At 34.9% G+C, this 17,715-nt stretch overlaps 1 protein-coding gene and 1 long non-coding RNA gene across 3 annotated transcripts in view; one reads left to right on the top strand and one right to left on the bottom strand.

The window, feature by feature from the left end:
• OTOGL (otogelin like) overlaps positions 1-6,762 on the top strand; it is a 147,729-nt gene extending 140,967 nt beyond the window's left edge. For both annotated transcript variants that reach the window (XM_061204876.1, XM_061204875.1), the window contains 3 exons: positions 847-892; positions 5,909-5,988; positions 6,539-6,762. In XM_061204876.1, coding sequence (XP_061060859.1) covers positions 847-892; positions 5,909-5,988; positions 6,539-6,739 — 327 coding nt within the window. In that variant the 3' untranslated portion in view covers positions 6,740-6,762. The remainder of the gene's footprint in view (positions 1-846; positions 893-5,908; positions 5,989-6,538) is intronic.
• LOC133100603 (uncharacterized) overlaps positions 1-17,715 on the bottom strand; it is a 48,722-nt gene that overhangs the window by 24,854 nt on the left and 6,153 nt on the right. The gene's annotated exons all lie outside the window — the stretch shown is intronic.

The raw sequence follows: 17,715 nt of genomic DNA, 5'->3' as shown, positions 1-17,715 counted from the left end.
TTTAAAAAAGATTCTTTGTAGCCTTAATTATTTAGGAGATAATAACCCCTAATGAAAAGTAAGCTTTATTCTGTTGTGCGAGGCAATATTTTTCTTGAAGTGTAGAGAAATAGCATAGTTTCACTTTTTTTTCATGATGTGCCGTTTTAGTGATGATGGTTAGCTAGCTGGCTGGCTAGTGAGATACAATATGTACTAAAGTAATAGAGTTTCAGCTCTTGAAAGAATCTTAGGCATCATCTTATTTCACAGATTCATTTTTATAGAATAAATTATTCTTTTATTTGAATTACAATTAGCAAGTTACTAAAAGCAATTAGCAACTTACTGTAAGAATTCCAAAAGATAATTGATGAAATTTTCTTAATTTAGCCTTTGGCAAGAGACATCCTGAAGTGGGGAATTTTTTTTGAATAATAAAATATTAAAGAAAAAGAGACATCATTTTAACATTCAGTTATATTCAGGAACTCAGTCTAGTCTCAAAAAGTAGTTCAGATTATTTCAAGGAGTTTAAAAGATATAATGGCCTCTATTTAGAGTCCCTATTACTACTTTGATTTGGTAAGAAAATCTTTTGTGGTATTTAAAATGTGTTCTTTTAAGTAAGTTAATCTTTTTGCACTTTTTCATATTACTAATGAAGAAATAACAAATTTTAAACAAAAAATCTGCTCCTAATTTTACAAACAAAAATTCTTATTAGAAATTGTTAAATTTCAATCATCTTTCTATAAAGTCTTTGTGATATTTAGTAAAAATATTGAGAAAGTTGGTTTTCTATTTCTAGTTTAGGATGAAATGAAAAAACACTGAATTTTAACATTATTCCTTTTTTCTTCCTAGAATGAAGGGATTGTAAAGCTTTATAATGAAGACTGTTGCAAGATCTGTAAGTGAAGACAAATTACATACATTAATTTGATTAGTTTTAATTGCTCATGATTATTATTTTTTCTCATAAAATTCAGTTCCTATGTTGCAATGAGGGAAACAAATTTTATAATGTTTATTATTTAAATGTTTTTTGTCATGCGGTTAATTATTTTGTAATTTAATCTTTTTCTTCTGGAGCATAAGTTTTTAATTGAGATGAATTTTAGTTTAAATATTAGAAATTTATTGTTGCATTTTTCAAAAGGTCTTGCACAGGATTTCAGTAGGTTTTAAGTTTGAAAGTGCCCTATGGTCAAATGTGCTTTGAACAGGCTGAACTACACAAAGTAGGTTATGATGAGACTTCAATAAGGATATAGAAAGTGTGATATTTTCCAAACCTGTTTGAACAAATCTATGGTTCTGTATAGTACATTTGAGAAATACCAATTTAGTCAATTATATTTAAATCATATATATAAAACTTCCCATAATTATTTTGACAAAATCATGTGCATGCAATATATTTATTTGAATTATAAGGTTTATTTCATAGTGCTTTCTAATAATTTTAAGGACTGAAATAGAATAGAGGGGTATTCATGCAACCATTTTTATTTATGTGTTTATGATTTTATTTTTTGTGTTCATGAATTTATGTCAAGAAAAAAGTTTTAGAGGGGAGTGAGGGAGTGCTGCTTCATGGGTATGGGGTTTCTTTCTGGGGTGATGAAAATGTTCTGATATTGGATAAGGTGGTGGATGTACAACATTTTGCATGTATTAAATGCTACTAAATTGTGTATTTAAAAATGGTTAGTTTTATTTTAATGCAAATTTCACTTTAATAATAGAAAAAAATGTTCAATCTCACATATAATAAAGTTATTAAAATCAATGAAAATACTAAAACAAAAAAAAGGAAAAAAGTTTTAGGAAACTTGGCATAAATAGTATTTTTAACATTGTTTAGAGAAGCTTTTGGGAAAAAAGGCTACCACACAGTTCAGGTTAATAATGCCACTGTGTAGGGCTGGATTCTTAGACACAAATTATCATGCCTCTCAAGGGAGATTTCTGAACTTCTTTCATGAAGGGCTAAATCCCATAAATATGTAAGAATAGTCTTGTCTATTTAGAGGTGTTAGTCATATTGAAAACAATATTAAAATGTATTAGGGACTTACCTGGTGGCACAGTGGTCAACAATCTGCCTGCCAATGCAGGGGACATGGGTTTGATCCCTGGTCCGGGAAGATCCCACATGCTGCGGAGCAACTAAGCCCGTGTGCCACAACTACAGAGCCTGCGCTCTAGAGCCCGCGAGGCACAACTACTGAAGCCCGCGCGCCTAGAGCCTGTACTCCACAACAAGAGAAGCCACTACAATGAGAAGCCCATGCACCTCAACGAAGAGTAGCCCTCGCTCACTGCAACTAGAGAAAGCCTGCGCACAGCAACGAAGACCCAACGCAGTGAAAAATAAATAAATTAATTAATTAAAAAGAAAATAAAATAATTATCTTAAAAAATAAAATAAAATGTATTAAAATTTTGATGAAACATAAGTAAAATATATATTATTGAACATAATAACAGCTTATAAATCATAAACTCACCTGTTCTCTACTGACAATTTATTTCTCACAAAATTCCAATGATGGGTTCTGCATTTATCCTGATTTTCAGTTTAGAGAGTTAAAGTAACTCATCTAAGTCATACCTCTTGTGGGATTTCACTCCAGGCCTGATCTCAGCCTGCTTCTTAACCGCTAGTGATATTCTGGAACATCATCAGTATAAGTTTTAGGAGAGGGCAGAGTCTGACTGATGATGTCTGCTCATCAGTGCAGGGCTGGAACGACAGAGTCTATTTACATGAGGTGTGAAAAGTAAAATCCAACACATTCATACCCACCCACAACAAACATTCTGATGTCTAATTTGTTCTTGTATTCATTTGCTGGGGCTGCTGTTAACAAAATACCAGAAACTGGGTGACTTAGCAGAAATTGATTGTCTCAAAGTTCCGGAGGTTAGAAGTCTAAAACAAAGGTGTCAGCAGGGTTGATACCCTCTGAGGGCTGTGAGAGAAGGGTCTCCTCCAGGCCTCTCTTCTTGGCTTGTTAGACGGCCATCTTCATGTTCACATGGTGTTCTCCTTGTAAGTGGATCTGTTTCCAAATTTCCAGTCATGAGGACACCAGTCATATGAATTAGGGCCCACCCTAATGACCTCTTTTTCACTTGATTACCTCCGAAAAAAACCCCTATCTCCAAATAAGGTCACATTCTGAGGCACATAGGAGTATTTGGAAGACAGAATTCAACCCATAACAGCTATATTGCCAGGACTTTAGTGGGTAATAGAGTACCACTTAATGCTTTTTAATTACTGGGGCTCTTAGACACATACTAATGAAAATTTTTTGCTCATTAGAAATGAGCAATTTTTCATTGATTTCTCTGAATCAAATATAAAGTGTATCAAGTAGTCATTGTATCAAGAACTCAAGGAGTGAAATTTATGCTCCAGAATCTAAGGAAGTTTATATTTTTATGCTCTCATGTCTTTTTGCTTCTGCATCCTTAGATTCTAGACTCTTCCATAGATATGAGATATAGGCATAGAATCACATTGCAATGTAAACACCTTGAATTTTGTAACCCCATTTTAATTATTAGAGAAGTGAGTGTATTTATGTTATCTGAGGGCAGACAGGGGAAGATCTGTTTGACTTGACCGTATTGCTACTATTGATTGTCCGTCACTTGTCAACACTCTATTAAACCCATAGCAGACAGCACTGCAACAAATCTTCACCACAGTTCTGGAAGGTAGGTGGGGAGGTAGGTATGGTTTCCCTACAGGTGAGGAAATTAAGGTTCAGAAAAGTGTATCACACTAATCAGTAATACTCAATAGATTTAGGCCTCTCCAGTACCTGGCCTCAGGATATTTCAATTTTGCCAAGCTCTTTGAAGTGCAGAATAATAACAAGCCTCCTCATTTTCTCTCATCTGATGTGTAAGGCCTTGTGAAGTAGTTTCTGCTTTGGCATTAGAGAACCCCTGTCTGTAGTCTTTGCTTTTGGGTGACTAGGCTTTATCAGAGATACTGTGGATATTGCGTATTGTTGCAGGTGCTATGCTAAACAAAATGTGTTACAATAAAGTCTCTGGGGAATAAATAGGAAATGGCTCTTGGCATGAACAAATCCAGCCAACTAACAATACATTTATGCTGTCCCAGTTTCATTCATTGAATGAATTAACACAAACAGATTTTTATTGAGTGCCCCTCACGTACCAGACACCCTTTTAGGCACTGGGACTATGATAGAGGATGAAACAATATCTGCATGCATAGTGTATGTTATCAAGAAGGGGAAGAAACAATAAGAGGTAAATATACATTATTATGTCAGGTAGTGATGAATGGTATAAAGAATAATAGCGCAGAATAACAGTGATGGAGAGGGAGGGAAATTGGGTTGTTCATTTAAGTGGGTGATTAGAGAATGCCTCTGTGATGAGGTGTCATTTGAGTAGGGACTGAATGTCCTTGGGAGCCAGCCAGGTAGAGTGAAGAGTGTTCAAGGTGGAGGAAATGGCAAAGTACAGTCACAGCACAGGGATGAAAGTGATAGAAGAAGATAAGGACCTTATAGGTCATGTCAAAGATGGCTTCCTTCTTGACTATTCTTTGTTTTAAAACTTATGAGAATAGAAGGGCTAATGAAGTAACCACTGGGTGAAAGCATCATAAGGCACAAAACAGCCTGCTCTCTGCCACCGACACTGAGCCTCAGGCCACACCGTATTTGGGAGGTCGGGGAAAGAAGAAAGAAGAAGCAGAGGAGATTGAGGAGGAGCCACAAAGAGATGGGAGGAAGAGCAAAGAGTACGCTCTGGAAGCCAAGTGCAGAAAGTGCATCCAGGAGGAGAGAGTGATGGACTGAGTCAAACGCTGCTGAGAAGTCAAGTAGGATGAGAACTGAGATGTGACCTTTGAAAATAGCAATTGAAAGTCATGGATGACCTTGACAAGAACAGTTTAATTTCAGGCAATCTTTGCTACCCATCTCTGCTTCAACCAGAGTGGCTTAACTTTTATATACTTCACATGTTGGGATTTCATACAAGCATTTATTTTAAATAAAGATTTTGCGACTAAACTCATTTGAAGATTGGAGCTCTAATTCCAGTCTTTTGCAAACAAGGAAACTCAATGATTTAGTCTCTTTCCTAAAGTGACAGAGCAAAGTAGTAACAGGGTGAGATGAGAACCTTGGTTGTTTTGTATCCTGATTCAGGTATTACATTCTCTATCATACAGCATTAACTATATATTATTGGGTGTATTATCAAGTGATAATACATCATGCACACAGAAGCATATTAATAGATCATTAATTAATACAAAGTGTTTTCATTAGAAATTGTGACATCATTTCAGAGCCATAAAATCAAGTATGAGTCATCCATACATTTCAACATGGTTGATAATAATTCAGTTACATTCTTGAATTTTACATTAATATCTATTAAGATAATGTGATTTAAAATCTATCAGTTTATATTTTAAAATAGATTTATATATATATGTATGTATGTATGCCTTAATTATGTACATGTATATTTACCTGTACATGTACAGGTAAATATGTATTACATTAAAATATAATGTATTAATATTACATTAAATATAATAATAAATATACACCCGACACAGGTTGATGTTAGCATTACTCCATGTGTGGAATATGTTTGATTTATGATTATGATAATTATTCTAAGACAATAAGATAAAGAGATAAATATAAAGCTAGAAAATATATGAGAAAAGAAGTTGAAAATAAATATTGAACATAAACTATATAAGAGTAAAATTTTCACTATCTCTTATTATAGAAATACGTTTTATATAAAATCAGTTTTCAATTATAAATATATTCATATGTTTAATTGAATTAAGAAACAATTTGATAATGGACCTTCTGAGGAATAAATACATTCTGTATTTTATCAGGCAAACGAGAAGAAAGAATATGCCAGAAAGTGATTATTAGATCAATCATAAGGAAACAGGACTGTATAAGTCAAAGCTCTGTAAGTGGAAAAATATCATTTGTTACATAAAGGGTATGTGTCTTTCCAGAAGTATATGTGTCACAGCACTGGTAAGTTTGTAAGCCAACAAAATGCCAACACTTAAAATATTTAACTTTTGGAGATTATTCCTACATTGTAATATTAAAATATTCTGTTTGTGAAGAAGTATGAATTATTCTTGGCATAAATAATCAACAGTTCTGAATGTTAACTGCAATCCAGAGAGATGGAAATTTAAACCTAAATATATTTGACCACATATTGTCTTAAGTGTGTAATTTTAATCAGCAAAAATAGTCTTAGTTCTGACTTTTCCCACTTTAATAAGACCTGATTCTATAGTCTACTTAATTGTGATACAATACAGGTTACAATAGAATCATTAGATTGTGATTACTATATTCCATAGATCTGTCTAGTTATGTGTGCACATTTCATACTTTGAGTTATGTCAGATTGCCGTCTTGGACAAACAATATGCTACCTTAGTGGAATAAATATCACTGTTTTAAAATTTTTAAAACATTTTTCTCGTCTCTCCTTACAGATAAATGTTGCATCTTGCGATGGAAAATGCCCATCAGCTACCATATTTAACATCAATATTGAGAGCCATCTAAGATTCTGTAAGTGTTGTCGTGAAAATGGGGTGCGCAACTTGACTGTGCCACTGTATTGCTCAGGCAATGGCACTGAAGTCCTGCACACTCTCCAGGAACCTATAGACTGCACATGCCAGTGGAATTAAATTCTTGGATTCCAAGAACTCTATGCAACATCATAAGGTCAAATGGAGTTAACTTTTATCACTCTTTTTAAGGCACTGGGCAGATTTATACTGTTTAATAATGTATTTTTCAGACTACTGGGATATGGCAATTTAACACTTGCTACAAAATAAATACAATTTCCAGGAAAAACTAGATTTATTGACTTAGTCTATTTTAGAGAATCAAATGATTTTAAGATGTTCAGCTGAAATGCTGTTACGTATATAATTGCAGCATGCAATTATATTCTCATCTATTAGAAGGTTGTTTCGTAGGATTCTTTCAGTTTCACTCAATAGTTTTTTATTTTTAATTTGAAAAGTCTGCCATAGCTATTCAAATTAAGATATTCTTTATTGCTACTGTTTATTCTGGTAAATGTAATCAGTTAATAGTGGCATCTGGATAGTCATAAAGAGTGGTACGCTTAGAGACTGATCATAGAACAATAGGATTTTAGATTATTTGAAGTCTGAATGGATATTAGGAATGTTATTGCAAATTTCCCTTATTTTACAAATTTATCAGATAACCAGAGAAGCTGTGTGACTTGTACAAATTCATCCGGTGTAACAATATAGTGAATTCATGTTAACAGCTGGATTAAGTCTACATCTTTGACATTCCAGCAATATGTTCTTTCCTTTTGAACAGTATGGTAAGGTGTGCATCACAGAACCTTTTATTCTTAAAGAGTTTGCTTTGCCTAGAATTAAGAATTTTAAATTCAATGCCTTTAAAAAAAAGGAGAAAATGCCACACATACATATGTATATACATACATGTAATAGTTACCTGAATAATAAGGAACGGGGAACTGTAGCATCATTTGCTAAATAGAGGAGGGAGATCTTGAGCTTTTATTTTTTTGTACCATTAAAACTGTTTTAAAATATGTTGTTATTATTTAACATTTAGTTAGCTGTTTACTGTCTCATAGATGTCTGATTTTTGAGATGTATTTGCCTAACTATTGAAGTTGCATGCTATTTTTCTGTTCATGCTGCTGTTTTGCCAATGAAGGATGAAATAAAATTATTTGAATGTATTAGTAATTCTACAGTGGAATGCCGCACTTTTTAAAGACAGTAGATTATTGACATTTGCAAGGAATATATTCTAAGATCTTTGCAAACCCCCCAATTCTTTGCCACTTATAGTATATAATTATCTGATTCTCCTCATCTGTAAAAAGGAGAGAATGCCCTACTTGGTATGATTGTTGTGAGGATCAAATTAAGTTGAACATCAATGAGAGAAGAGTAAAACTGCACTGAAAAGTGGATGTGGGAGCCTGATGGACTAGGCTGAGCTAGGTGCTTTGTTTCTATTTCAAAATCATGCTACCCAGAAAAATTACAACAGATTAGATATTTTGGGACCCCCAAGGTTACTTAGAAATGGATGAAAGAATCAAATGAACATTGCATCTGCAAAGCCCCGGTATCTACTGTATATAAAAATTGATTTTATCTTATTTGCGCTTAATAACACTCATAAGTGTTCTGTCTAGACATTAACATTTCAATATTCTTTGATTCCTGTTAACATATAGATTGAATCAAATCTATTTGGTTAAAATATACTAACATTTTGCTTAAGAGAAACTGTATTTATGAGGTACATAATATTGTATACTGTCTACCACTCATTTCTTTATTTTCATGCTCTGTTAAATATTTGTTATTATATTAAAAATATTAAATTGTCTTTAAACCTATTTGTGGGAAAAAAGGAAACATTTTCCTAGAACTTCATAAACATTCTCAAATACAACAAATCTATATTGAGCACTTCCTATGTGTCAGGCACTGTTCTAAGCTCTGAGAACATGGGCAATACAAAATAGACACAGGGCTCACCCTCATGCAACTTAGAGTCTAGTGAGAAAGTAGGTATTGCATAAATAAACACACCTGCGGGGAAAGTCCAGAAGGAAAACCCAAAATTCTTTGGAATGTAGTTCAAGGTGGCCATCTAATCAGCAGAGGGGTACAAATGAACTTTCCATAAATGGTGTTGGGACAACTGGATAGTAAACTGAATAAAGAGATGTTAGATCAGGGTATACGGAGTGTGGGATATCAACTTCTCAATGTAGAACAATATATTTTTTGATTTCTGAATTATGTTTGTATCACATATTCCTCATACTTAAATTAGTTATAAAATAAGTATAAGGGATCTTAGAAAAGAACAGTCAGGAAAGGAGGCTGAGAAAGAATAGTTACAGAGTTTGGAGTAAAGCCTGGAGCCTTAATGGAGGTCACAGAAGCCAAGGAAATAGAAGGTTATACAAAGAAATGGAGTTATTCTGTCAAATGCTAATGAAAAGTCATTTGATTTATAGAAATAGAGTTCGTTGGTGTTTCTTATTATGAACAAAAGCCATAATGAAGTGGTGTATTAGTCAGTTTGGGCTGCTATAACAAAACAGCACAAACTGGGCAACTTAAAAACATCAGACATTTATTTCTTACAGTTCTAGAGGCTGGGAAGTCCAAGATCAAGGTGCCAGCAGATTTGGTGTCTGGTGAGGGTCTGCCTCCTGGTTCAAAGATAGCAGTCTTCTTGCTGTATCCTTTCATGTCAGAAGGGGTAAAGGAACTTCCTGGAGTCTCTTCTAAAAGGGCACTAATCCCAATCCTGGGGCTCCACCCTCACGTTCTACTCACTGCCCAAAGGGCCCACCTCCTAATACCATCATATGGAAGGTTAGGATTTCAACATATGAATTTTGAGGGGACATGGCCATTCAGCCCATTGCAAATGAGTTGAAAGGTGATAAGTAGATGATAAATTGGACTCAATATGTGCACTGCTCCTGATGTACTCATGCCCAGATTCACTCAAATACATGCTTATGTTTCTGCAGCTGGTGGCACCTGCTCCCATCTTCATGACAGTTTCTCCTCCCAGGCAGCCTGAGGCAGCTAGGCAGGAACAGCACAGCACATGTGCAGCAGGCCCAGACTAAGCCATTGGCCTCCTTGCCTTACTCTGACTACTGTCTCAGTCTTCTGGGGAGGAAGGACTGCATCCCTCCCCCATGTCTGCCTTAGGGGCTCTGGTTTCTCCTACCACTTCTGAGCCTGGAAGAAGCATCATGCCCCCTGATTACCATGAAGAACTGAGTAATACAGCCTGGAAAAAAGGAGGAATTAATACCCTGTGAAGTAAACTCTGAACAATGGACAGGTCCAGGAGCCAGCAGGTAAATTGCTCACTGTCACTCCTCATCCTCAATGACTATTCCAAGATGCAGTGGTTCCATTTGGCCTTTCCAGATATATCTGTGTTTTGTGTAAGCAGTGGCCTGCTCTCTAACAATCTGACTTGTATTAGCTTTTGTCCCTCTCCTGCCTCACTTTCCTTAAATCAGTTCCTTGAAGAGTCTTCTTCACCTCAGTAAATGACAACTGTCAAATTTAGTGTGTGTGTGTGTGTTGCATTAAAACTACAAGATGTGATTTTTAGCTTAGATTTTTTCAACAGCTAACACTCTTTATTGAGTCATTTTGGAAGGGAGAAGAGTAAAAACAAACTGTCTGGTATTGTTTGTAGGAGAAAAATAATACAAAACATCCACATAAATAATTTCTATTGTCATTTTGTTTATTTTTGTTTTTCTCCCTGCCCCTCCTGATCTGGGCTTAAATTTAACATAATTTTTAATTTCTTTAAGAATTTTTAGTGAAAGCAGTCTTGAGAAAAAAGAACAAAGCTGGAGTTATCATGCTGCCTTACTTAAGACTATACTACAAAGTTACAGTAATCAAAATAGCATGGTATTGGCACAAAAGCAGACACATAAATCAATGTATCAGAATAGAGAGCCCAGAAATAAACCCACACACCTATGGTCAATCAATCTATGACAAAGGATCCAATAATATACAATGGAGAAAAGACAGTCTCTTCAGTAAGTGGTACTGGGAAAACTGGACAGCTATATGTAAAAGAATAAAATTAGAACAGGGCTTCCCTGGTGGCGCAGTGGTTGGGAATCTGCCTGCCAATGCAGGGGACACGGGTTCGAGCCCTGGTCCGGGAAGATCCCATATGCCACGGAGTGACTAGGCCCGTGAGCCACAATTACTGAGCCTGCGCATCTGGAGCCTGTGCTCCGCAACAAGAGAGACCACGATAATGAGAGGCCCGCACACCGCGATGAAGAGTGGCCCCCACTTGCCGCAACTAGAGAAAGCCCTCGCACAGAAACGAAGACCCAACACAGCCATAAATAATAAATAAATAAATAAAATTAAATTAAAAAAAAAAGACAAAACTGAAAAAAAAAATTAGAACATTTTCTCACAGCATATACAAATATAAACAAAATGGATTAAAGACCTAAATGTAAGATCAGAAACCATAAAACTCCTAGAAGAAAACATAGGCAGAACACTCTTTGACATAAATCATAGCAATATTTTTTGAATCTGTCTCCTAAGGCAAAGGAAACAAAAGCAAAAATAAACAAAGAGGACTTAATTAAACTTAAAAGCTTTTGCACAGCAAAGGAAACCATCAACAAAAAGACAACCTACTCAAGGGGAGAAAATATTTGCAAATGATATGACCTATAAAGGGTTGATATCCAAAATATATAGACAGCTCATACTATTCAATATCAAAAAAATGAACAACCCAATTTAAAAATAGGCAGAAGACCCAAATAGACAATTTTTTCCAAAGAAGACATACAGATGGCTAACAAGCACATGAAAAAATGCTCAACATCACTGATCATCAGGGAAATGCAAATCAAAACCACAATGAGATATTACCTCACACGTGTCAGAATGGCTATCATCGAAAAGTCTATAAATGAGAAATGTTGGCAAAGATGTGGAGAAAAGGAACCCTAGTACACTGTTGGTGGGAATGTAAATTGGTGCAATCACTATGGAAAACAATATGGAGATTCCTCAAAAAACTAAAAACAGAACTACCATATGACTCAGCAATTCCACTATTGGCTATATAGCCAAAGAAAATGAAAACATGAATTTGAAAAGATACATGCATCCCCATGTTCACAGTAGTATTATTTACAATAGCTAAGATATGGGAACAACCTAAGTTTCCATCAACAGATGAATAGATAAAGAAAATGTGGTATATACATACAATGGAATATAACTCAGCCATAAAAAAGAATGAAATTCTGCTATTTGCAACAACATAGATGGACCTGGAGGGTATTTTGCTTATTGAAATAAGTCAGATAGAGAAAGACAAATACTGTATGTTATCACTTATAGGTGGAATCTAAAAAAATAAATGAACAAATAAAACAGAGACTCATGGATATAGAGATCAAACTAGTGGTTACCAATGGGGAAAGGGGGAGGGGGAGGGGCAAGGTAGTGGTAAGGGATTAAGAGGTACAAACTACTCTGTATAAGATAAATAAGCTACAAGGATATATTGTACAGCACAGGAAATCTGAGCTTTTTCTATGCAATTACCATGCAATGTTTCAAGATTAACGTTCACATTACACAGAAAATAACACTATTGAAATCCAGATATCTCAATAATTTCTTAAAATTAATCTACTGAGAACATGTGTGGCTACAATATATAGATTCAGAAGATTTCAAGATATAGAATAAGTATGACTCTGATCAGAGGGCCTGTATGTAGCCTAAGTGGATTAGGATTCATGTTTGTGCTAATATTCCCAGGGTCGCTGTGAATGATCGTACATTTTGGTCCCAGTATTAAAGTGCTCATCTGAGGGGCGAGGCTGTGCTGAAATCTGACTCAGGTTCCTCAAGCCAGGTCGTGAACCACGACAAGAGACTGTTTCTACCCAGAAGATGAAATTCCCTTTTCTTTGCACAAAGGCACTGGCCTCTTGCCAAGCCAAACACCCGTCTTTGGGACGGCATCTTCCCAGAGGGAGGAGCCTCTTTCTAATAACTCCTGAGGTAAGAAAGGGGAGGCATTTCCTAATTCATCCACCAGACACTGTGCCTTTTCCTAATAACACCTGTCACGAGGAGGCACCTTTTCCTAGTTTGCACAAAGGTCAGCAACTGTCTGTTCCCAGCCTTCATTTCTTTCTAATAAAGTCTTAAAAATGACTATAGTGCTTGAAATCTTGCCTCTAGACTGCACCTTTGGGGAAAAAAACCTTAACTTTCAGAGTTTTTCACTAACAACTGCTAACTAGGAAGCTTTAAGTTCTAGCTAACATAAAAGTTCTATTATTAGATTATCTATTATCAGAAAATACAGAGATTAGCAAACCTTGAGATTGATAAAAAAATAAAATTATACTTACTAAAGAGTATGGAATTTAAGTTTTCTGCTTCCTCAATCATATTTATTTTGTGTCAAAATTATCTTAAATTGTATGTCTATATTTTCTATTAAAAGCTATATATGACACATATAAATAAATTTTAGTTTTGTGACCCAATTTAATAGTTCTATATGTGAGTAAACTATAATCCTTACCATCAGTGTCAGTGGCTCCATTATTTAATTCTTATGTTTGATTTATTTCTTGGTTGCTTGATTTAAGTCTCCAGGTAATTCTTCTCTAGAAAAGTACATGGAGTGTATATTTTCTAAGTTTTTAATCACAGTGTATCATGATAGCTGAGATTTCAGGCTCTCAGACCAAGTAGGTACAAATTCAACTCCTGATACCTTTCTTTTCCCGTGTGACTCTAAGTAAATTTAACAATTTTGCACTTCATATTTTTCAAATTTCTCATTGGATTAGTGTAAGGCTAATGGAATTAATGCTTGTAAAGCACTTACTATACTGTTGAACATGTAAAAAGGACTTGATATATATTAGCTGAGTATAAAAATCTGAGGTGATAGTTTGCTCCTCCTTACATCCTTTGCTTCTCTGATCACCCAAATTGTCAAAATTCATGAAAAACCACAATTTCCTTCTTTCAAAGCTACTGTTTTTGTTGTTAGCCATCTTTCTTCATCTATAATGTTTGTCTTGTGATGGCCACTCATAAAATACAGTGGGATACTGTTAAAACCTGTTGTTTCCTGGCAGCTACTATGTTTGAATAGATATAGAAAGACCAGGGAGACAGTTGGAATGAAAGAAACTTCAGGTACTTTGGAAAGATGCACTTTTGTAATAATACGGTTTCTGACCAGTTCCTGGTATTTACAGATCTCAAAACTCCAAGTTAAGGAATTGGAAATGGGAGAGCTGTAAGTTATTTCCTTTCCCTTTTCCTGGTAGACTTTGATCTATTAATAAATAACAGAATTTCTTCCAAAATCAGTTTTGTTCTGTTAAGCAATTTCAGCTTATGAATTTTTTTGTTTTTATATTTTTCTGTTTCTTCACTGTTTAGAGATACATTAGCCAGGGTTACAATGAAGTGCTGGTGATATACCATTTTAAACTTGAAGATCCATTTAAACATTTTTTTTATGGTGCCCCAAATTTGGAAACAACTTAAATAATCTACAGTTCTACAGTTCAGTTATTGTTATATAAATTATATGATATTCATAACTTGGATTATTATGCACAATTCAAAATTACATTTTCAAAGATTCTTTACTGAAGCAACATGCTTTGTGAAAAAAAGAAAAATATAAAAGTAAATAATTTCAATTTTGCCAAAAAATATATATATGCATTGCATAAACAATATCCTGGGAAGAAACAGATGAGTTATGTTCAACACTTGCTATCTTGGGCTGATGGGATTATGGGTAAATTTATGGTAAATTATGGTACATTTTCCATGTATACAAAGATGTATACATCTTTTGTATACACCTGTGTACCAAAAATGTATACAAAATATGTACATCTCTTTAATAAGCAAGTGTTTCTTTGGGGATTTGAAAAAACAGAATATTTTTTTTTCTTTTTAAGGAGAAAGTGAAGTCCTTAGAGAAACAATTGTGGTAGATGGGATTAAAATCAAAATTACCCTGAAGTATAAATTTTATTACTTAACTAATGCATAAACAATTCTACTCATTTATACATTTTTTCTTTAGAATTAGCCATTTTGAATAATATCAACCTCACACAAACACTGTAACACTTAATAGAAGAGAAAAATAGAAAACTGGTTAGCTTAAGTAAAGGAGTCTATATTGTGATTCATGTAGAATTTGTGGCCCATATTTTAAGAATGATGTTTGTTTGTATTAAAAGAGAAACGCCCACCAGCCTTTTAAAATTTACTGAAGTGGTAATTGTTTCTCTTCACTTAAGAATTAGAAAATATTGAAAAGGAACACTGCTTATATCTATCATTGTCAAAAAATGACCATCCAGCAGCTTGATTTTGGCTAAAATAACATGCATATACTACGTGTTTATGTGGCACACATAGTTGAAATAAAGCACTACATTTTCTCGTCATCTATGGAACACTTATTTTTTGTGCCCTTTTCTTTCCTGGATAAGAATTATATATTTTGTAATACATATAGTATACTTTTAGCACCCAAATCTTATCACTGGTTTTATTTTAGAATAGTACAAACTCCGAGATCAAATATCAACTTTAAATAAAATGTCTATAAAATTTTGCAAAGAAGTCTTAAGGAAATAAACTGACTATAATATTAGGATAATAAATACTTAACCAAATATATGAGAATTATTCAATGATGAGAACAGTACAATAAAATCAACATTTAGAAAATGATTTAACTTCAGAAGTAAAGTACATAGGTTACAAATATATTAAGACCTTTTGCTAAAAGTAGTACCTAAATACCTGTACTTTTTAAGTTATATTCATTTCCTTGATCTAGCCTCAGCTGCTCTAAATTATATCAAATAAGACAAAATTATTTAGTCAATGAGCAAGGAGATTCTATAGCTCTTTATGTAATTAATGGTTAGGAGAACAGACTCTGGCGCTAGACTGTCTGGGTTCAAATCCCAGTGATGTTACTTACTAATCTGGGGGAGGAGCTGTAGCATGAGTGCCAGTCCGATGGATTCCTTCAAAGAATTTGAGAATCTGAGATGACCGGACTTTGAGATGGGCAAGAGAGAATGAAATGCTGGGACTTGAATGCATTAACCTCTGCTTCCCTTACTCTGCTAGCTTCATCTTTCCCACTGCATCCCAGGTTGTTCCATGTGCAGCTTTGATAACTGCAACCTTGCATACAGCCATGGCCACACAGCTTTGGTGAAATCATCTTTATTATGTTTGCCAACAAAGAGGAAGGGGCATCTGTCTCTGAGCTCTAGTTAGGAAATCCTGTGCAATGATTGGTCAGGCTTGCTTATCACCTGATCAATCACATTGACTGTTGGGTGTGTCGGGCTGTGCGGGGCACCCGGCACCCACAGGCTTTCTATTGCCATGAAACAAATTACCACAAATTTTGTGGCTTGAAGAAAAATGTTTATTATCTGACAGTTTCTGTGGGTCAGGAGTCTGGACAGCGTTTAGCTGGGCTCTCAGGATCTCACCAGGCTGAAATTAAGTTGTTAGGTGGGATTGTGATCCATCATCTGAGGTCTTGGGTCCTCTTCTTCCAGGCTCATTCAGATTGTTGGCAGAAATTAAGTTCCTTGTGATTGCAGAAAACTGAGGCCTGTTTTCTTGCTGGCTGTGGGCTGGGGCACACCCTTAGCTACCGGAGGTGATGCTTATATTCTAACCACTTGGCCTTCTCACATCATGGCTGCTTACTTCTTAAAAGCCAGGCAGGAGGATCCCTCTTTTGTTCTGCTACAGTGAAGTCTTATATAATGTAACACAGCCATGGAAGTGACTGTTATTTTTACAGGTCCCACCAACCCTCAGAGGAGGGGGATGGTACAGGGTGTGACTACCGGGGGTGAGAATATTAGGTGTCATCCTAGAATTCTGCCTACAGTAAGGGTTAGAGTATTATGCTTGGACCAGCCAGTACCACTGGCCATCCCTATGAGCTCATAGAGCTCCATCATCCTCTACTCTCCTATGAAGGGAGACAAAAACAGTACCACTGATTTATCCAGCTTAGGAGATTTAAGGAAGGATGTTTTTATGTTGGTCTTTAATCTGTTTCTCTAATTTTTCAAGGTGTAAGGATAATGGACCTTCCCCTCTGGATATAAAGCCCTTGCAGTAAGTCAGGATTTCACTCTGCCTCTCCTTTTCTTTCCCTCCACCTAAGATACTTTCTGCATCAAACTTTCTCAGTAAAAGTTTACTGAACTGAATTCATTACATGTTAAATGTGCTGATAATCTCATTTAGAAAAAAATTCCCACCCATCCTGGCATACTTGTTAACAAATCTAGCAGGAAAGCCATAAACTTAATGGACCAGACCTCTGAATTACTTCACAACCACCCCTATTCTGGAGATGAAGATCCTTTTTGTTTAGTCCTGATTCTCAACATGACATTTGCATTTTAGTCCACACCAATGGATATAGATAAACCCAATTTCTAATCTTGGATTCTGAAGCACAGCCAATAACACTTTATTAAACATAACATTTTCACTCAAAGTAAATTAATTTGGATTATTTTGAATAATTAAATATTTTCATAAAAGATCAAAATAACTACTTTTCATATTGTATAAATGAATATGCTAAAAGAGACTACCACCCATTTTAAGGAAGTTTTACATTGTAGAAAAGGCCAATCCTACTTATAGAACCAAAAAGCCAATCTTTTTGGCACCACATTTAAGAAATCAAATACAGATGAAAAAATGCTGCTAATCCATCTTTTATTTTCTTTCTCTTTTAACTCATGCCAGCAAAATAAAGCTTAGGAATTCTATAGCAACAATAGCTTCCCATTAAATAGTGATAGAAATATGGCTCACTTTGATTACATATCAGCTTGTAAAAGTGTTATTTTTGTGAGAAAAGTTTGAGTAAAATATCTTCTTTGAAAGAGGAAATTTAAAAAGATCTGTAAGAACAGGAAACATGAGACAAGGAAAGACAAAAAATAGTGCCACTAGTTTTCCAG

This window comes from Eubalaena glacialis, chromosome 11 (genome assembly GCF_028564815.1).
Source record: "Eubalaena glacialis isolate mEubGla1 chromosome 11, mEubGla1.1.hap2.+ XY, whole genome shotgun sequence".
NCBI lineage: Eukaryota > Metazoa > Chordata > Mammalia > Artiodactyla > Balaenidae > Eubalaena > Eubalaena glacialis.
The sequence above is the reverse complement of the archived record's forward strand: the minus strand, read 5'-3'. Positions and strand labels throughout refer to the sequence as shown.